A 15,564-nucleotide genomic window follows, 5' to 3' on the forward strand; every position below is an offset into this window, starting at 1 on the left:
GTTCAGAATTTAAATAGAACTCGCGGGGTACTTCTGCTTTTGAGGTCAATCTACCAAATGCAACATCTTTCTTACAAACAATGAGGAAAATTGAGAAGAAAATTGGAAATAAAACACTAAAGCACCTTGACACGAGTTCTCAGTTGGAGTCCAAACTGGGGACTAACCAGATTTTATAAAGATTTTTTTGTCTAAAAACTGCTGTAGTTCTTGCACGTCATCTAAAGCCTTCTGAACAGTGTTTTATAAAACAAATTACACAATACAGCTTCAGGACAAAGAAACAAAGGAATCAAGGCCTTGAGGGGGTGGGGGGAGTGACAGGCAAGGCACAAGTCACAACAAAAAAGAACAATCTAACCAAGAACCTATTAAAAAATTGATTCCTAAAACACTTTCTAAAGTGCACCTATTAATAGGAGACAATTTTACCAAGGAATTCTAATCTGGATTTTGAGAAAAAAGACATTTAGGAAGGATTCAGGGCTGCCATTTGAACAGGTGGAGATTTTTCCCCCATTGAAAGACAAAGTGTAGAATTTGTTCACATGGATATATGAAGATAAATGCCCAAAATATGGTATTTCTGCAGAGTGGGTGGGGAGAAAGGTGTCAAAATACATCACACTATAGTGAACAGGTGCATAATCAAGTCTCAAATTAGTACATAGAAATCAAGGTAAAATCCTTGAGTCCTTTAACAATGAGTAAATAATGCACCAGATATTTGACCATAATACGATATATATCGATCAGAGTTCTGCACTCCTATTATTACAGGGAAAATGGGGTCTGCGATATAACCTAGAGACTGATCACCAAAACACTCATTGACCTGGGACATTTATGTGCAATGGTACATGATTCATTTCCTGAAACAATGGTAACTGTAGTTATTGTTCATAAACAGGAACCAGCCAAAATTTGGAAATGGCTCTGTGAATTTAGAAGACATACAGTACTGTAAAAGAAATCTGAGACATGACAGAAATATGGTGTTCTGAGATATTCACCGTTCCCCCCATTTACAATGGAGGACAGCTTTCAGAGCACTTGACAGTGAGAGAAAAACTGGGGGAACGTGCTTCAAAGATCACACTCTTAACAGTATAAGAGCTCATAGTGGCACTGCTGTCTTCAGAGTAGCTCTGGAAAATGACTAGGGCTCATACTCTTTAAAGGGGCAATACCATCAATGCATTTATATTACAGCAGGGCCAGTAAAGTCAGGGCTGCAGTTGGGAACAACACCCCATGAGAGAAGTTACTTTCTACATCAACAAGTTTCTCAATTTATCTTAGAATATTTAAAATTTGAAACAAATTTGTTTTTCCTCAAGGGCTGATACAATTCTGTCAAATTTGAAATCTGTGAAACACATTCTATACTTAAAAACCAGCAATTGATAAAACACTGATCTTAGTAATGGTTATTGTTGAAAATATACAAATGTTATTTGATTGTGTGTTGTCAGAGGTTAATTTCTGGCTCCTTTCCTGATGAGATCCAAAACAATCACAAATAGCCTATCAGATATCAGATTGTGCAGTTCTGTTGTCTAGGCACAGCTGATCAGTTCAACACAAAGATAAGGCTCTCCCATACTGTGTCGCGAGCCACTATTTTAAACGACAACATACTGCAAAAGAACAAACTGCAATTAGATTTTGTCTGCCTTTCTTGCTCTCTTGTCTGGCTTTCATTCCACTGCTATACCACAGCATGTGCACTCAGATAAATAGAGGTCAACATTATCCAAGCAGGAATCAGACTGCTATGATATTCAATCTAATCCTACAACAAAAGTTCGACATACATTCATGTATTCCTACCAGCATGTTATTCACTTAATCTCAAGAAATAACCTGGATGTAGAGTTAACTCTAGGCCTGCTACTGAGGACATTGAGGTGGAGAGATTTTAGAAAAGCTATGCTAACTGTGGGCATTTCAAAATAACATTGAGCGTCCAATATGCAGCATCCCCAGCATCATAAACTCAAGTTACAATACCATTCCACTGGCATGTGCCCAGGTAATTGCCCCGAGATGTTCAATGTTTACTTTACGAATAGCCCATTCAGAAACAGGTTTTCAAGATGAATTACACTCTCTGACCTCAACCAAAGTGCAATCTTTCTCATGTGTAAAATCATTTGTACTCCTGGCTCCTGCTGCTTCATTTTCACCAGGAAACAAATCTGATTATATGCAGCCCTCCCATAATCCACTACTTTTACACAAACAAAACAATTATTTTCAAACACTCTTTTAGAAATCAACACCATTATGCCTTTTGGCAGCGCACAATTTTCTACCTTACATGTACGTTACCAGGACATCTGAAAGATTTCAACCACTTCTTCTGAGAAATTCTCACACCTTGCATCCCCAGGAGTATTACTTTATAGATCAGCTGGGCTGCTTTGGGGTGGGGGGGGGGGCGTGGGGAATAAGCAGCTCTGCTTGTTATGCTCCCCTTTAGTGATTTCTTTGTTGCTCGGTTGAAATATATGACAGATATTCTATCCTTTGATTGATGGGACAGTCCATCTGCTCAGCTGAAATGAACCCTGGACATTATCGAAATAGTCAGCTCTTTCTATATGTGATCACTGGGAATCATACATAATCTTCCCCGAAGCTTGTGGACATGGAGAGTGACTAGGTGAATGACAGTTTTCCTTTCTTAACTATTACCCTGTTCATTCCCCCCGTGGGCCAGTGACACAGGGCTAAATATATTACATACACTGTTTTTAGCCTTGTTGTTATTAGGGAGTACTATTCTCTCTCTTGTTTTTGCTCCTCAGATCCACTCTCAGTTCTTACCCAGGTAGATGTCTCCGAACGAGCCGCTGCCGATTTTCCTGCCGAGTCGGTACCTGTTTCCCACTCTCAGTTCCATGGTGGTGTGGGGTGGGGGGGGAGGAAAGGGGGGGAGGGTTCGCCACTGAATGGAGTTTGATTTGAACCCCGGTTACTCAGGGAAACTCTCTCTCCCAGTCTTTCTCACAAGAAGGATTTTCACCGACACTTATCTCGCCCCTCTCCCAACGCACCCCGGCAATATCCGCACCGGAGGACCCGCTAGACGCTGTAGCTTATGCTCCGCCGGGTTTTATAATCATTCTGGCCCGCTGGAGGCAGGATGGCATCGGATTCTGCTCGCTCTATCTCCTTCCCTCTCCGCGGCTCTACTCCGCCATTGCCCGACTGAGCCGACCCTCTGACGTCACATCCGCTGTCTGACGTCACTGGACAGGGAGGGAGGCTCGGTGACGTCATAAATACTATCTAAACTGTTACAACAAGTGCAGAGTGGCCATTCTTTAGACCTACTAGAGAATGAGAAATAATGTCCACTATGGCCCACTACCCTACATTATCAAGCAATAGTTTTCATGATTAGTGTGGTTACCAATTAGTCATGACAGCCAATTGCCCCCCCTTTTGCACTGTTGCAAAGCAATTGCCTTAAAGTTTATTTATTAGTTCCAAGTAAGTTTACATTAACATTGCAATGAAGTTATTGTGAAAATCCCCTAGTTGCCACACTCCAGCGCTTGTTCGGGTACACTGAGGGAGAATTTAGCATAGCCAATGCACCTAACCAGCATGTCTTTTGGACTGTGGGAGGAAACTGGACACCTGGAGGAAACCCACGCAGATGTGGGCTGAACATGCAGACTCCACACAAACAGTGACCCAGGTCAGGAATCGAACCTGGATGCCTGGTGCTGTGAGGCAACAGTGCTACCAAAGTGCCACCATGCTGCCCCCTGCTAAAGCAGACGTAACCATTGAAGTTTTTAGACATATTTCATCTGGCGATACGAAAAGGTAGAAGCGATCATGGCAGCATGGTACGGTTAGCATTGCTGCCTCACAGCGCCAGGGAACCCGGGTTTGTTTCCAGCCTCAGGTAACTATCAGTTTGCATATCCTTCCTCCATGCCTGTGTGGGTTTTGTCCAAGTGCTCCAGTTTCCTCCCACAGTACAAAGATGTGCAGGTTAGGTGGATTGGCCGTGCTAAATTGTTCTTTAGTATCAGGAGGATGAGTGGGGTAAATAAGTGGGGTTAAGGGGGGTAGGGCCTTAGTCGGATTGTTATCGGTGCAGACTTGATGGACTGAATAGCCTCCTTCTGCACTGTAAGGATTACAAAGAACAAAGAACAACCCAGCACGGGAAACAGGCCCTTCGGCCCAACGAGCCTGCGCCGCCTCATCCTCCTATACCTATTCTACCCTGCGTGTCTACGATTCTTTGATTCTTTTCTTTTTTGTAAAGGTAGAAGTCAGAGAATAACGATGGAAGATGTTTTTCTGGTTAGAGGTACATGGCTAGTGGTATTCCATAGGGATCTGTATTGGGACCTCTGCTGCTTGTGATATATATATATATGAATTATTGGATGAAGATGTAGATGGGAGGGTTAATAAGTTTGCAGATGATACAAAGTTAGATGGAGTTGTGGATAGCATAGAAGGTTGTTAGAGGATACAGTGAGATATAGATCAGCTGCAGATATGGCAGAGAAATGGCAGATGGAGGTTAATTTCAGCAAATGTGAGGTGCGACACTTTGGGAGATCAAATGTTAAGGTTAAGTATACAGCTAATGTCAGGATCTAACAGCACATGAATGTGGAAGGAATAGAAAAGAGGAATATGGGCCAAGGGCAGGCAGAAGGGATTAGTTTAGTTTGGTGTCACATTCAGCTCAACATCATTGGCTGAAGGGCCTGTTCCTGTGCTGTATTGTTCTATGATCTAAGTGATTATGGTGGCACAATGGTTAGCACTGTCGTCTCACAGTGCCAGGCAGCCGGGTTTAATTCCAGCCTTGGGTACCTGTCTGTTTGCATGTCCTCCCTGTGTCTGCGTGGAATTCCTCTGGGTGTTTCAGTTTCCTTCCACAATCCAAAGATGTGCAAATTAGGTGGAGTGGCCATGCTAAATTGATGCTTAGTGTCCCAAGATATATATAGGTTAGAGCAATAAGCGGGGTAAAATACATGTGGTTACAGAGATAGGGCCTGGGGTAAGAGTTGGTGCAGACTCAATGGCTGAATTGCCTCCTTCTGCACTGTAGGGATTGTATGATCTGACAGAATAAAAAAAACATGTTGCACAATTTTACCCTTTTACATTTTTTCAATGTGAGTTTTATTCACAACTTGCACACCTGTGCAATAACTTTAGAATCTGTTATCACAAAGACACAAGAGAGCTTGGAATAAGAACTGGCCATGCATTTCTACTTTATCAAAGAGTTCTTGTATATGATTAACAAAACATTAACATGCAGATAAAAGGGGTAATTGGGAAGGTAAATAGAATGGTGTCCTTTATTGCAAGGAGGATGGAGTATAGAAGCAGGGAAGTCGTTCTAAACTGTACAGGGCATTGATGAAACTGTGCCTGGACTACTACGTACAGTTTAGAATCTGTACTTAAGGACGGATATACTACATTGGAGGAGGCTCACGAGGCTGAATTCTGGGATGAAAGTAGTTGTCTTATGAAGAAAGGCTGAGCAGGTTGGGCCTATATACATTGCAGGTTACAAGAATAGAGGTGATAATGTCACTGGGGTGGCAATCAAGAGGCCCAAGTGTGGAGACATAGGTTCAAATCCCACCATGGAGCAGATCAAACTGAAATTTAGGTAATAAATATGGATTCAAAAATTAGTCTCAGTGATAGTGATCATAAAATTATTTTGATGTTATTGTCAACTATTAGTGATGTTTCACTATTACCATGCTTTCTAGCCTTACCCCGTTTGTACATTGATGAGGCTTTGCTTCCCTATGATGGACTTAAATGGCCAGTGTAGATTAACTTCAAACAATTTATTTAGAATTATTTACAAGGACCTCAGGGCAAGCACATGGTGTTTGAGATGCAGGTGGTTCTGTACCTGGCTCTCCTCAACCCAATACTCTACAGAAACTATCATTGATTGTCAAATAAAACTCATCTGGTTCACTAATGTCCTTTAGGAAAGCAATCTGCCATCCTTATCTGGTCCGACCAACCTGTAAGCCCAGACCCACAGCAATGTTTTTTAAATTTATTCTTGGGATTTGGGTGTCAATTATTGCCCATCTCTAATTGCCCTTGAGAAGCTGATGTTGGTCTGCCTTCTTGAATTGCTGCAGTCCATGTGTAGGTATACTGATAGTGTTGTTAGGGGGAGAGTGCCAGGATTTTGACACAATGACAGTGAAGGAACAGTGATATATTGCCAAGTCAGGATGTTGAGTGGCTTGGAAGGGAACTTGCAGGTGGTGGTGTTTACATGTGTCTGCTGCCCTTGCCCTTTTGGATGGTAGTGGTCATAGGTTTGGAAGATGTTGCCTGAGGAGGCTTATTAAGTCCCTGCTGTGCATCTTGTAAATGGTACACACTGCTGCCATTGTGCATCAGTGGTGAGATTTTCTTGCCCATATTAGACCTGGTACCATGAGATTTCATGCGATCTAGAGTCAATGTTGAGGACTCCCAAGGCAACTCCCAACTTTATATTTTGTGCTGCCAACTCTGCTGGGCCTGTCCTACCGGTGGGATTGTGTTCATGGTGTCTGGGACTGGTGTCTGTCAGGTATGATTCTGTGAGCATGCCTATATCAGGCTGTTGCTTGGCTACTCTGTGAGACAGATCTTCCGATTTTGGCATGTGCCTTCTGATGTTAGTAAGGAAGATTTTGAAAGTTTGATAAGGCTTAATCTACTATTGTTGTTTCTGCTGCCTAGGTCGATGCCTGGGACTCTCTCACCCTGGCAAGATAGACCCACTAGATGTGGCAGCGCAGATGCATACAGTCAGGAGAGAATTGCCCTGGGAGTCCTCAACATTCACTCTACACCCTAGAAGTCTCATGACATCAGGTCAAACACAGGCAAGGAAACCTCTTGCTGATGACCATCTGTCACCTCTACCTCAGCTGATGAATCAGCACACCTCCTTGTTGAACACCACTTAGAGGAAGCACTGTGGGTGGCAGGGACTCAGAATGTCCTCTGGTTGGGGACTTCAACGTCCATCATTAAGAGTGGTTCAGTAACATGGTGTCTGAGCAAACTGGCTGAATCCTAAAGCAGCTCTGTAATCGCACAGCTGGTCAGCAGCAAGTGATGAGGGAACCAACAAGAAGGGAAAGCTTATGCAACCTCATCCTCATCAATCTACCTGTCACAGATGCATCTGTCCACGACCATTTGGTAGGAATGACCATTGCACAGTCATGGAGACAAATTCCTGTTGTGTTGTGTGACACGACCATCATGCTAAATGAGACAGATTTCAAACAGACTCAGCAGTTCAAAACTGGGCATCCATGAGGCACTGTGAGCCATCAGCAGCAGAATTGTATACAGCCACGATCTATAACTGCATATCCTCCACTCTAACAAGTGCAAGGGGGATGGGGACAAATAGGCAACAGTACCAACCTGGTGAAGCTACAACACAGGTCCACTTCATGCCAAGCAGCTGAAGCAGCATTCGATAGATGGGCTAAGTGATCCTGTAACAAATGGATCAGAACTAAGCTGCTCGACCAAAGTAGCAGAAAAAACTGCGTTCAGCTATAGTATCGCAGAGCTGAAAATAAATCATTTTCCCAGTAATATAGAGGAGAAGTTGCAATAATACTCTTTGACACATCAAAGGGCTCATAACTGTTAAGGCAAACTTCAACTAGGGAATAGCCATATTCAGGACTTTTAATGCAAAATGGAACAAAGCACAAAACCTTACCTTTAGGACATAATTTAAATGTCATTGAAGGAAAAGTGACTTTGAATTATCGTTGTGACATAATTAACTATTCTATGCACAGTACATGGAATTAACCAATCCTTCTGACCTTAGTAACGGAGTATTATAAACTTGTTCACTGTACAATGTTAGAATACAATATAGTAAAATATATGGTACCAAGTGATGTAGAATCATAGAATCCTACAGTGCAGAAGGAGGCCATTTGGCCCATTGAGTCTGCATTGACCGCAATCCCACATAGGCCCTATCCCCATAACCCCATGCATTTACCCCAGCTAGTCCCCCTGACACTAAGGGGCAATTTAGCAAGGCCAATCCACCTAACCCGCACATCTTTGGACTGTGGATGTGTGGTATAATATTTGCTATACATTGTAAGATGCGATAAATGTAAAATTTTCTATATATACTTGTGCTGTCCATTTTTGTATCTCTTTATGGCCAGAATTCTCCCACAACACCCTTGTAACTCTGGTTCCAACCTGAGGGGGGAAGAATCCCTCATCCATGGCTGGGATTCTCTGATCCTGCTGCAGTGCACAGGAATTTGATTGAGTGCTAAATTCTCCATTCTCACTGGCAATAGAACTGGAGAATTCTGGCCGATCTGTCTTTTCTTGGCCAGGAATTTACTTTGAATAAGTAGCATATCAGATTAAATTGTGGCCGGAATTCTCTGACCTTGCCCATGGCTGGGACTTTCCTGTCTTGCCGCAGTGAACAGAGATTTGGCTGAATGGCAAATTTTCCATTTTCGCTGGCAGCGGGAATGGGGTGAGCAGAGAATTTCAGCACCTATCTGTGGGTGAACTTTCTGCCTATTTTTAAAACAGTTGTTGGAAACACACATTTTGTGTTAAGTGAGTTGCCAGTCGTGTCAATCAGAAGAAAACTTGTAAATTTATTATATTCATAGTTGGCCCAAGCTATCTAACCATTACAAATAAGCCAGACACAATTGCTCTGGTGTTTTTCAAAACAGAGAAGAGTGCTGAGAACAGTATTCGTTTAAATACTGTTCTCAGCACTCCAGGCCACAGCTGGAGTACTGTGTGCAGTTTTGGTCGCCGCACTTGCGCAAGGGTATTTTGGTCTTGGAGGGAGTGCAGAGGAGGTTCACTAGGCTGATACCGGAGTTGAGGGAGTTGAGCTATGAGGAGAGGCTGAATAGACTGGGCTTGTACTCGTTAGAGTTTAGAAGGATGAGAGGAGATCTCATTGAGACGTATAAGATGATGAAAGGGATGGATAGGGTAGAGGTGGAGAGGTTCTTCCCGCTCAGAAAGGACAGCAGGACTAGAGGGCACAGCCTCAAGATAAGGGGGGTGCGGTTTAGAACAGAGTTGAGGAGGAACTTCTTCACTCAAAGGGTGGTGAATCTCTGGAATTCTCTGCCCATTGAAGTGGTGGAGGCTACCTCGCTAAATATATTTAAGACGCGGGTAGATAGGTTTTTGGTAGGCAAGGGGATTAAGGGTTATGGGGAGAAAGCAGAAAAGTGGAACTGAGCCACTTCAGATCAGCCATGATCTTATTGAATGGCGGGGCAGGCTCGAAGGGCTAGATGGCCTACTCCTGCTCCTATTTCTTATGTTCTTATGCAAATATTGCAAAAAAAAAGCATCGGAAAAAGTGCAAAAAAGATTAACAAGGTTAGAACCAGAGCTACGAGGGTGTCTGAGGATGGATGAGGAGAGTTGGAAGGACAATAGGAGCAAGGTGTTGTTACTGGACTGGAAAGCAAGGGCAGATCCAGGTTATGCTCTTGAAAGGGACGGGAGTGAAACACATCGCCTCGTCCCTGATGCTTCTGAACTCGAAGCCATTTTTACACAATTCTAACCATGCACTGGCTTATTAAATGAGATTGTGCCTTATTACCTTTCCCTCATCTGACCTCTTCTTCTCCACAAACTTCTTTTCAAATGCTCAAACAAAACTTGCAATGAAGCGCATAGTTTTGTCATTTGGTGTGGCGGTGCTACAGCCTAAGCTTGCAAGTGAAGCCAGCTGCTGACAGCTTGGGGTGCCATTCCGCAAACAGCCCAGTCTCCCAGTGAACTAGGAGAGCTCCTGCCGCTCCCCCTACCCCGCATGTCAGATGCCCCCACTATCATCGATGGCATTGTCACCCCTCCCAATGGCAGCATGGGCCACCGGCATTGGGGAATTGGAACCCCACTCCGGCCGATGAGACCCTGTCACAAATCCTACCATGGCGCCCACCCTGCATGCTCCCCTTTGCCGGTCTTTGACCTCCCGCAATGTTCCTCTCAGCCAATCACCCCTTTTATCTGTGGAGCCCACCCATGCCGATCAAATCACACCCTCCTTGGGTCTGCAGAACTCCGCCCTGTAGATCAAACCCCCTACTCCATTATCCCACTGTAGAGTTCCCTCCCTTGATCCCCCCCATGCAGATCTTCCCCTCTCCCCCATTCGCAGAGCTCTCCCCTTGCCTACTCCCCTGTCATAGCTCCACCCACACTTAGGCCACAGCCCATTAGCACAGTCCCAACACAGTTTGGGGGGCAGTGCCAGGGTGCCAGATGGGTACTGCCAGGCTGGCACTGCCCAGTAGGCACTGCCTGGCCATGTCCCCAATCTCCCGGATGCTTCAATGACCTCCAATCCCCTTGGCAAGGCCATCATGCTGGTCTCCACTGGTGGAGACCAGCTGTGATTCTCGCCAGTGAAAGAACCGACCAGCGAGCTGGTAACTGCAAATGAGTCCATTGATGCCGTCCGGGACTCACTAATGACATATTAATCACGTCATTGATACTTAAATCTGCTTCGCGCCCGATTTCCCTGGCAAAACAGGGCCGGCACAAATATGTGAGGACTCAAACCTGATTTTTCGCCTCTCACACAATCTTAGAGGCATGCTGTACGGGCAAATTTTCCCATTCTGCCTGCCCCAGGAATCGGAGCAGGTGAGGATGGACCATGGAAAGGTTTGTTGACCTCAGGTGAGATTTTCCAGTTTTGGGGAGAGCGTGACCAGAAAATCCCGCTCAGTATCTTTGAAGCAAATCCAGAAGATTGACAAAATCACGTTAATCAGAAATAAGAGATGAGGAGATGAGACCAAGGTTTCTAAATTTCTAAGCAGAATATAGATACTTGCAGATTATTTCATTTGAAAGCAAGCACAGAATTAGAAGACATGAGAATAAGATTAACGAATCTAAGGCAAAACCTCAGGTGAAAACCAATTGTTTCCCCACAGGGTCACGGATTTGCAGACAGACCCAACTGAGGCAATCAACACTGTGTTAATACAAAATAGTTGGATGGTTAGGGTAGAATGGAGATGCAAGAACTGATTAGGGACAGTCAGCATGGCTTTGTGAGTGGAAAATCATGTCTCACAAATTTGATTGAGTTTTTTGAAGGGGTAACCAAGAAGATGGATAAGGGCAGTGGAGTTGATGTTGTCTACATGGACTTCAGCAAGGCCTTTGACAAGGTACCGCATGGTAGGTGGTTGCATAAGGTTAAATCTCACGGGATCAGGGGGAGGTAGCTAAATGGATACAAAATTGGCTTGAATACAGAAGCCAGAGGGTGGTAATACAGGGTTGTTTTTCAAACTGGAGGCCTGTGACCAGTGGTGTGCCTCAGAGATCGGTGCTGGGTCCATTGTTATTTCTCATTTGTATGAATGATTTGAGTGGGAAATTAGGAGGCATGGTTAGTAAGTTTGCAGATGACACCTAGATTGGTGGCATAATGGACAGTGAAGAAGGTTATCTGGGATTGCAACAAGATCTTGATCAATTGGGCCAGTGGGCTGATGAATGGCAGATGGAGTTTAATTTGATAAATGCGACGTGATGCATTTTAGTGGACTGAACAAGGGCAGGACTTACTCAGTTAATGGTAGGGCACTGGGGAGAGTTACAGAACAAAGAGATCTAGGGGTACAGGTTCATAGTTCCCTGAAGTTGGAATTTCCGGTGGACAGAGTGGTGAAGAAGGCATTCAGCATACTTGGGTTCATTGGTCATAACATTGAATACAGGAGTTGGGATGTCTTGCTGAAGTTGTAAAAGACATTGGTGAGGCCACACTTGGGATACTGTGTACAGTTCTGTTCACCCTATTATAGAAAGAATATTACTAAATTAGAAAGTGTGCAGAAAAGATTTACTAGAATGCTACCAGAACTTGATGGTTTGAGTTATAAGGAGAAGCTGGATAGACTGGGACTTTTTTCTCTGGAGCGTAGAAGGCTGAGGGGTGATCTTATAGAGGCCTGTAAAATAATGAGGAGCACAGATCAGCTAGATAGTCAATATCTTTTCCAAAAGGTAGAGGAGTCTAAATCTAGAGGGCATAGGTTTAAGGTGCGAGGGGAGAGATACTAAAGTGTCCAGAGGGGCATTTTTTCACACAGAGAGTGGTATCTGGAACAAGCTGCCAGAGGAAATAGTAGCGGCGGGTCCAATTTTGTCTTTTAAAAAGCATTTAGACAGTTGCATGGGTAAGATAGGTATAGAGGGACATGGGCCAAATGCGGGCAATTGGGATTAGCTTAGGGGTTTTAAAAAAAGGACAGCATGGGCGAGTTGGGCAGTAGAAAGGTGTAAGATCATAAAAGATAGAAACAGGAGTGGACCATTCAGCCCACCAGTCCTATTCTGCCATTCAGTAAGATTGTGGCTGATCTGATTATGTCCCTAACTCTGCTTTCCTGCCTGCCCCCCCATGGCCCTTAAAATCTCTTGTAGATCAAAATCTATCTAACCCACTCTTGAATATTTCGATGTCCCAGCCTCCACTGCTCTCTAAGCAAAGGAATTCCAAAGACTAGCAGCCTCTAAGACAGGAAATTCTTCCTAATCTTCATCTTAGAATCTCATTTTTGCACTGTGCCCCCATTTCTAGATTCTCCCATGACAGGGAAAAAAACCTCTCATCAGCTACTCTGTCATGCTCCCTCAAAATTGTGTGTGCTTTAATCAGATTTCTTATCATTGTTTAAAATTTGTTCACAGGATGAGTTTCACTGGCTAGGCCATCCCTATTGCCCATCCCTAATTGCCCTTGAGAAGGTGGTGATGAGCTGCCTTCTTGACCCAGCAATGATGAAGGAACAGCAACGTAGCTCCAAATTGGGACGATATGTGGCTTAGGGGGAACATGCAGGTGGTGATATTCCCAAAAATCAGCTGTTTTTGTCCTTCAAATACTAGAGGTTGTGGGTTTGGAGAACAATCAAAGGACCCTGTGTGAGTTGCTACAGTGCATCTTGTAGAACGTGCTTGCTGCCAGTTAACGGTTCTGCAAGAACCTTAAGAGCCATGTCATCAGTCCTGTTTAGAACAGAATGGGATTTTCAATCTTTTTCTGGATGAAACCAAACATTCTGGTGCTGTATTTTTGTTGTGAAATTTAGGGGGGTCAAATAATTCTCAGATGAATGTTGTACCATGACTTGGCATTCATGGTCACTTTGTACCATCTTTATCCTCCTGGCCCTTTCATGAGCTTTTGTGAGCTGCCTGCTCTCCTTGGCAAGGCAACAGCAACCCCCAATATGACTAGCACCTGCCTTTGTAGCTGGTACCAGAAAGGCAGCTTCTTCCTCGCTTATCCTCTTTGCATTCCTCACTGGATGGCAAGCTTGCCTCCTGCCCAATCAGCCCATTTACATACAAAAACAGCACCAGGTGAGTGATGCATTTCAGATACAGAGTCAAGGTCAGGAATTAAGCCAGGTATCAAAGTGGGACCCACTTTGAAAATCTAGCTCAAGGTCTTCTAAGTGTGCTAATAGGAGATGTGGGTCTGGATTTTTTGCCGCAACAAAGAAACTCTGTCCTGGTGAAAATGGCACAAGTGATAGAATATCATAAGTCCCACCACTTAACATGGTACTTTCCATTTTCATAGGGGCAGGGATGGGGCAGTTTGCGTTTTGCGCATGTGTAGTTCAAGGAGGCAACTGGCCATTGAAATCATCAACTTTCTCCAGTCAAATTGGATTTTAGAAGCCTAGGATTAGAAGATCAGAACATGTAAGAACGTTGAATGTCTGAATGTTGTGGATTCATCTTGGTAGTAAGGAAACCCCTGTGAAGAGGTAAGGTACCTCTTTGGAGCAAGTCCTGGAAAAACTTCGGGGAATGTCAAGTGCTTTTTGGAGAAGGTAAGTTGCATTTTGGGATTGTTAAGGGTAGACATAAATGTGCATAAAATGATATTAAACTCATTAACGGTCAAGCTCAATGGAATTGCCAACAGCCCTTTCCAAATCAACTGTTGAAAGTGTAAAGGGGAACGTCATAAAGACCTTTCAACAGTATCAAAAACCCTTGTCGAAGGGAGCTGTCAAATTCTCAAGGCATTTAAAAGTTCTGCCCTTTAGGTCTTTGAAAAAAGTCTAGATTTTTTTTGAAAAGATTGCTTGCTATTTCGCTCTGTTGACATAGACCTGAGGGCTTCCATTACTAGATTACTGCTGCATGACTGATATCAAAACTGTCCTTTGTCACAATAGGGGTTTGCCATTTCACAGTTTGATCCACAATGGCAAATGGTGATAGACTCTTTGAAGTGGGACTATGAATTCCAATGCTTGTTGTTATAGGGAATCGTCTTTGTGAATGAAATGCTTTTTGTTCGAAGCCTTTATTTAGTTGAAGGAATGTAAATTTAGTAAATCAGCTTTTATGAGTGAGAGTTTTTTCAATACAATGAAGTCTATAATAGAAACATGGGACCGAATTTTCTGGTTCTAACTTTTGTAGGATGGGAAATTCCAGCCTGAAGTCAAAGACCTTTTGCTGGTCCATCAAATTTTCTGTCCTGCCTGCTATGGTTCCCGTAGCAGTCTGGACTAGAAAATCCAGCCCTTAGAACTTCATTTTGTCTCATATCTGCATGTGTCCTCAGGTCTGCCCATGGTGGATACTGGGTGCATTGGCACAGTGGGTGTAAGAGTAAAGGTCATGAGTTGGCATTAAGTTGGCATTGGTGCTATGCAGGGCCATAGGGGTAGGAAAAGGGGAACATTTTATTTGGGGCATTGCTAGCTAGGCCAGCATTTATTACCCATCCCAAATTGCTCTTCAGAAGGTGATTATAAGCATAGATTGGCATGAATGGTATGATGAGGGATCATGAAGGATGGGTTTGGGGCCTGAAGTGGCATGGATTGACGTGGAAGGGGCATGGAAAGTATGTGGGGTGGTGAAGGGGGGATGAATGGTAAGAACTGTAGGGATGTTTCATGTTTTATTCTACTTTTTAAATTTTTGGACACAGTGCTGGAGCCTCGCGGCAAGCCTTCCTCCCATCCCACCTCTGCAGCTGGCAGCCGCTACAGTTCTTCCAGGGCTGCCCATCCACATGTCTAATCTAGCCCTCCTGGATCCACCCCCTCTCCCCAGCACCACCTGGACCAAAAATCTAATATTTGTTGGTGATTTTTAGAAGTCAGGTTCACAGGGCCAGAGTTTCTCCCAATTCTGTGCATGTGACTTGCGGTGAAAATTTGGGTTATAATGCTCTTTTAGGGCCCAAACCAAAAATTTTCTCCTGATTCTAATAGGCATAGGATTACCTGGTCCACATGCAGCTTAACTGGCAACCTTAACAACATTGCTGTTGACTGCTTCTAATAAGATAAGTGCTTCTCGGCCTTTTGGCTAGGATCAAATGAAAGCACCCAGGGTCGCCAATGATGTTAAACTGAAGCTTCACCTGATGCAATTTTTTAAAACCATCTGGACCTTTTGGCTGAAATGAGGCTCAGATTG

At 43.9% G+C, this 15,564-nt stretch overlaps 1 protein-coding gene across 3 annotated transcripts in view; it reads right to left on the bottom strand.

The window, feature by feature from the left end:
• The window catches only part of LOC145356292 (casein kinase I), a 51,070-nt gene extending 47,842 nt beyond the window's left edge, over positions 1 to 3,228 (bottom strand). For all 3 annotated transcript variants that reach the window (XM_080208856.1, XM_080208859.1, XM_080208857.1), the window contains exon 1: positions 2,833 to 3,228. In XM_080208856.1, the coding sequence (XP_080064982.1) occupies positions 2,833 to 2,908 (76 nt within the window). In that variant the 5' untranslated portion in view covers positions 2,909 to 3,228. The remainder of the gene's footprint in view (positions 1 to 2,832) is intronic.
• Between the last annotated feature and the right edge of the window lie 12,336 nt (positions 3,229 to 15,564).

This window comes from Carcharhinus amblyrhynchos, chromosome 21 (assembly GCF_965287045.1).
Source record: "Carcharhinus amblyrhynchos chromosome 21, sCarAmb.v2.hapA, whole genome shotgun sequence".
Lineage (NCBI taxonomy): Eukaryota > Metazoa > Chordata > Chondrichthyes > Carcharhiniformes > Carcharhinidae > Carcharhinus > Carcharhinus amblyrhynchos.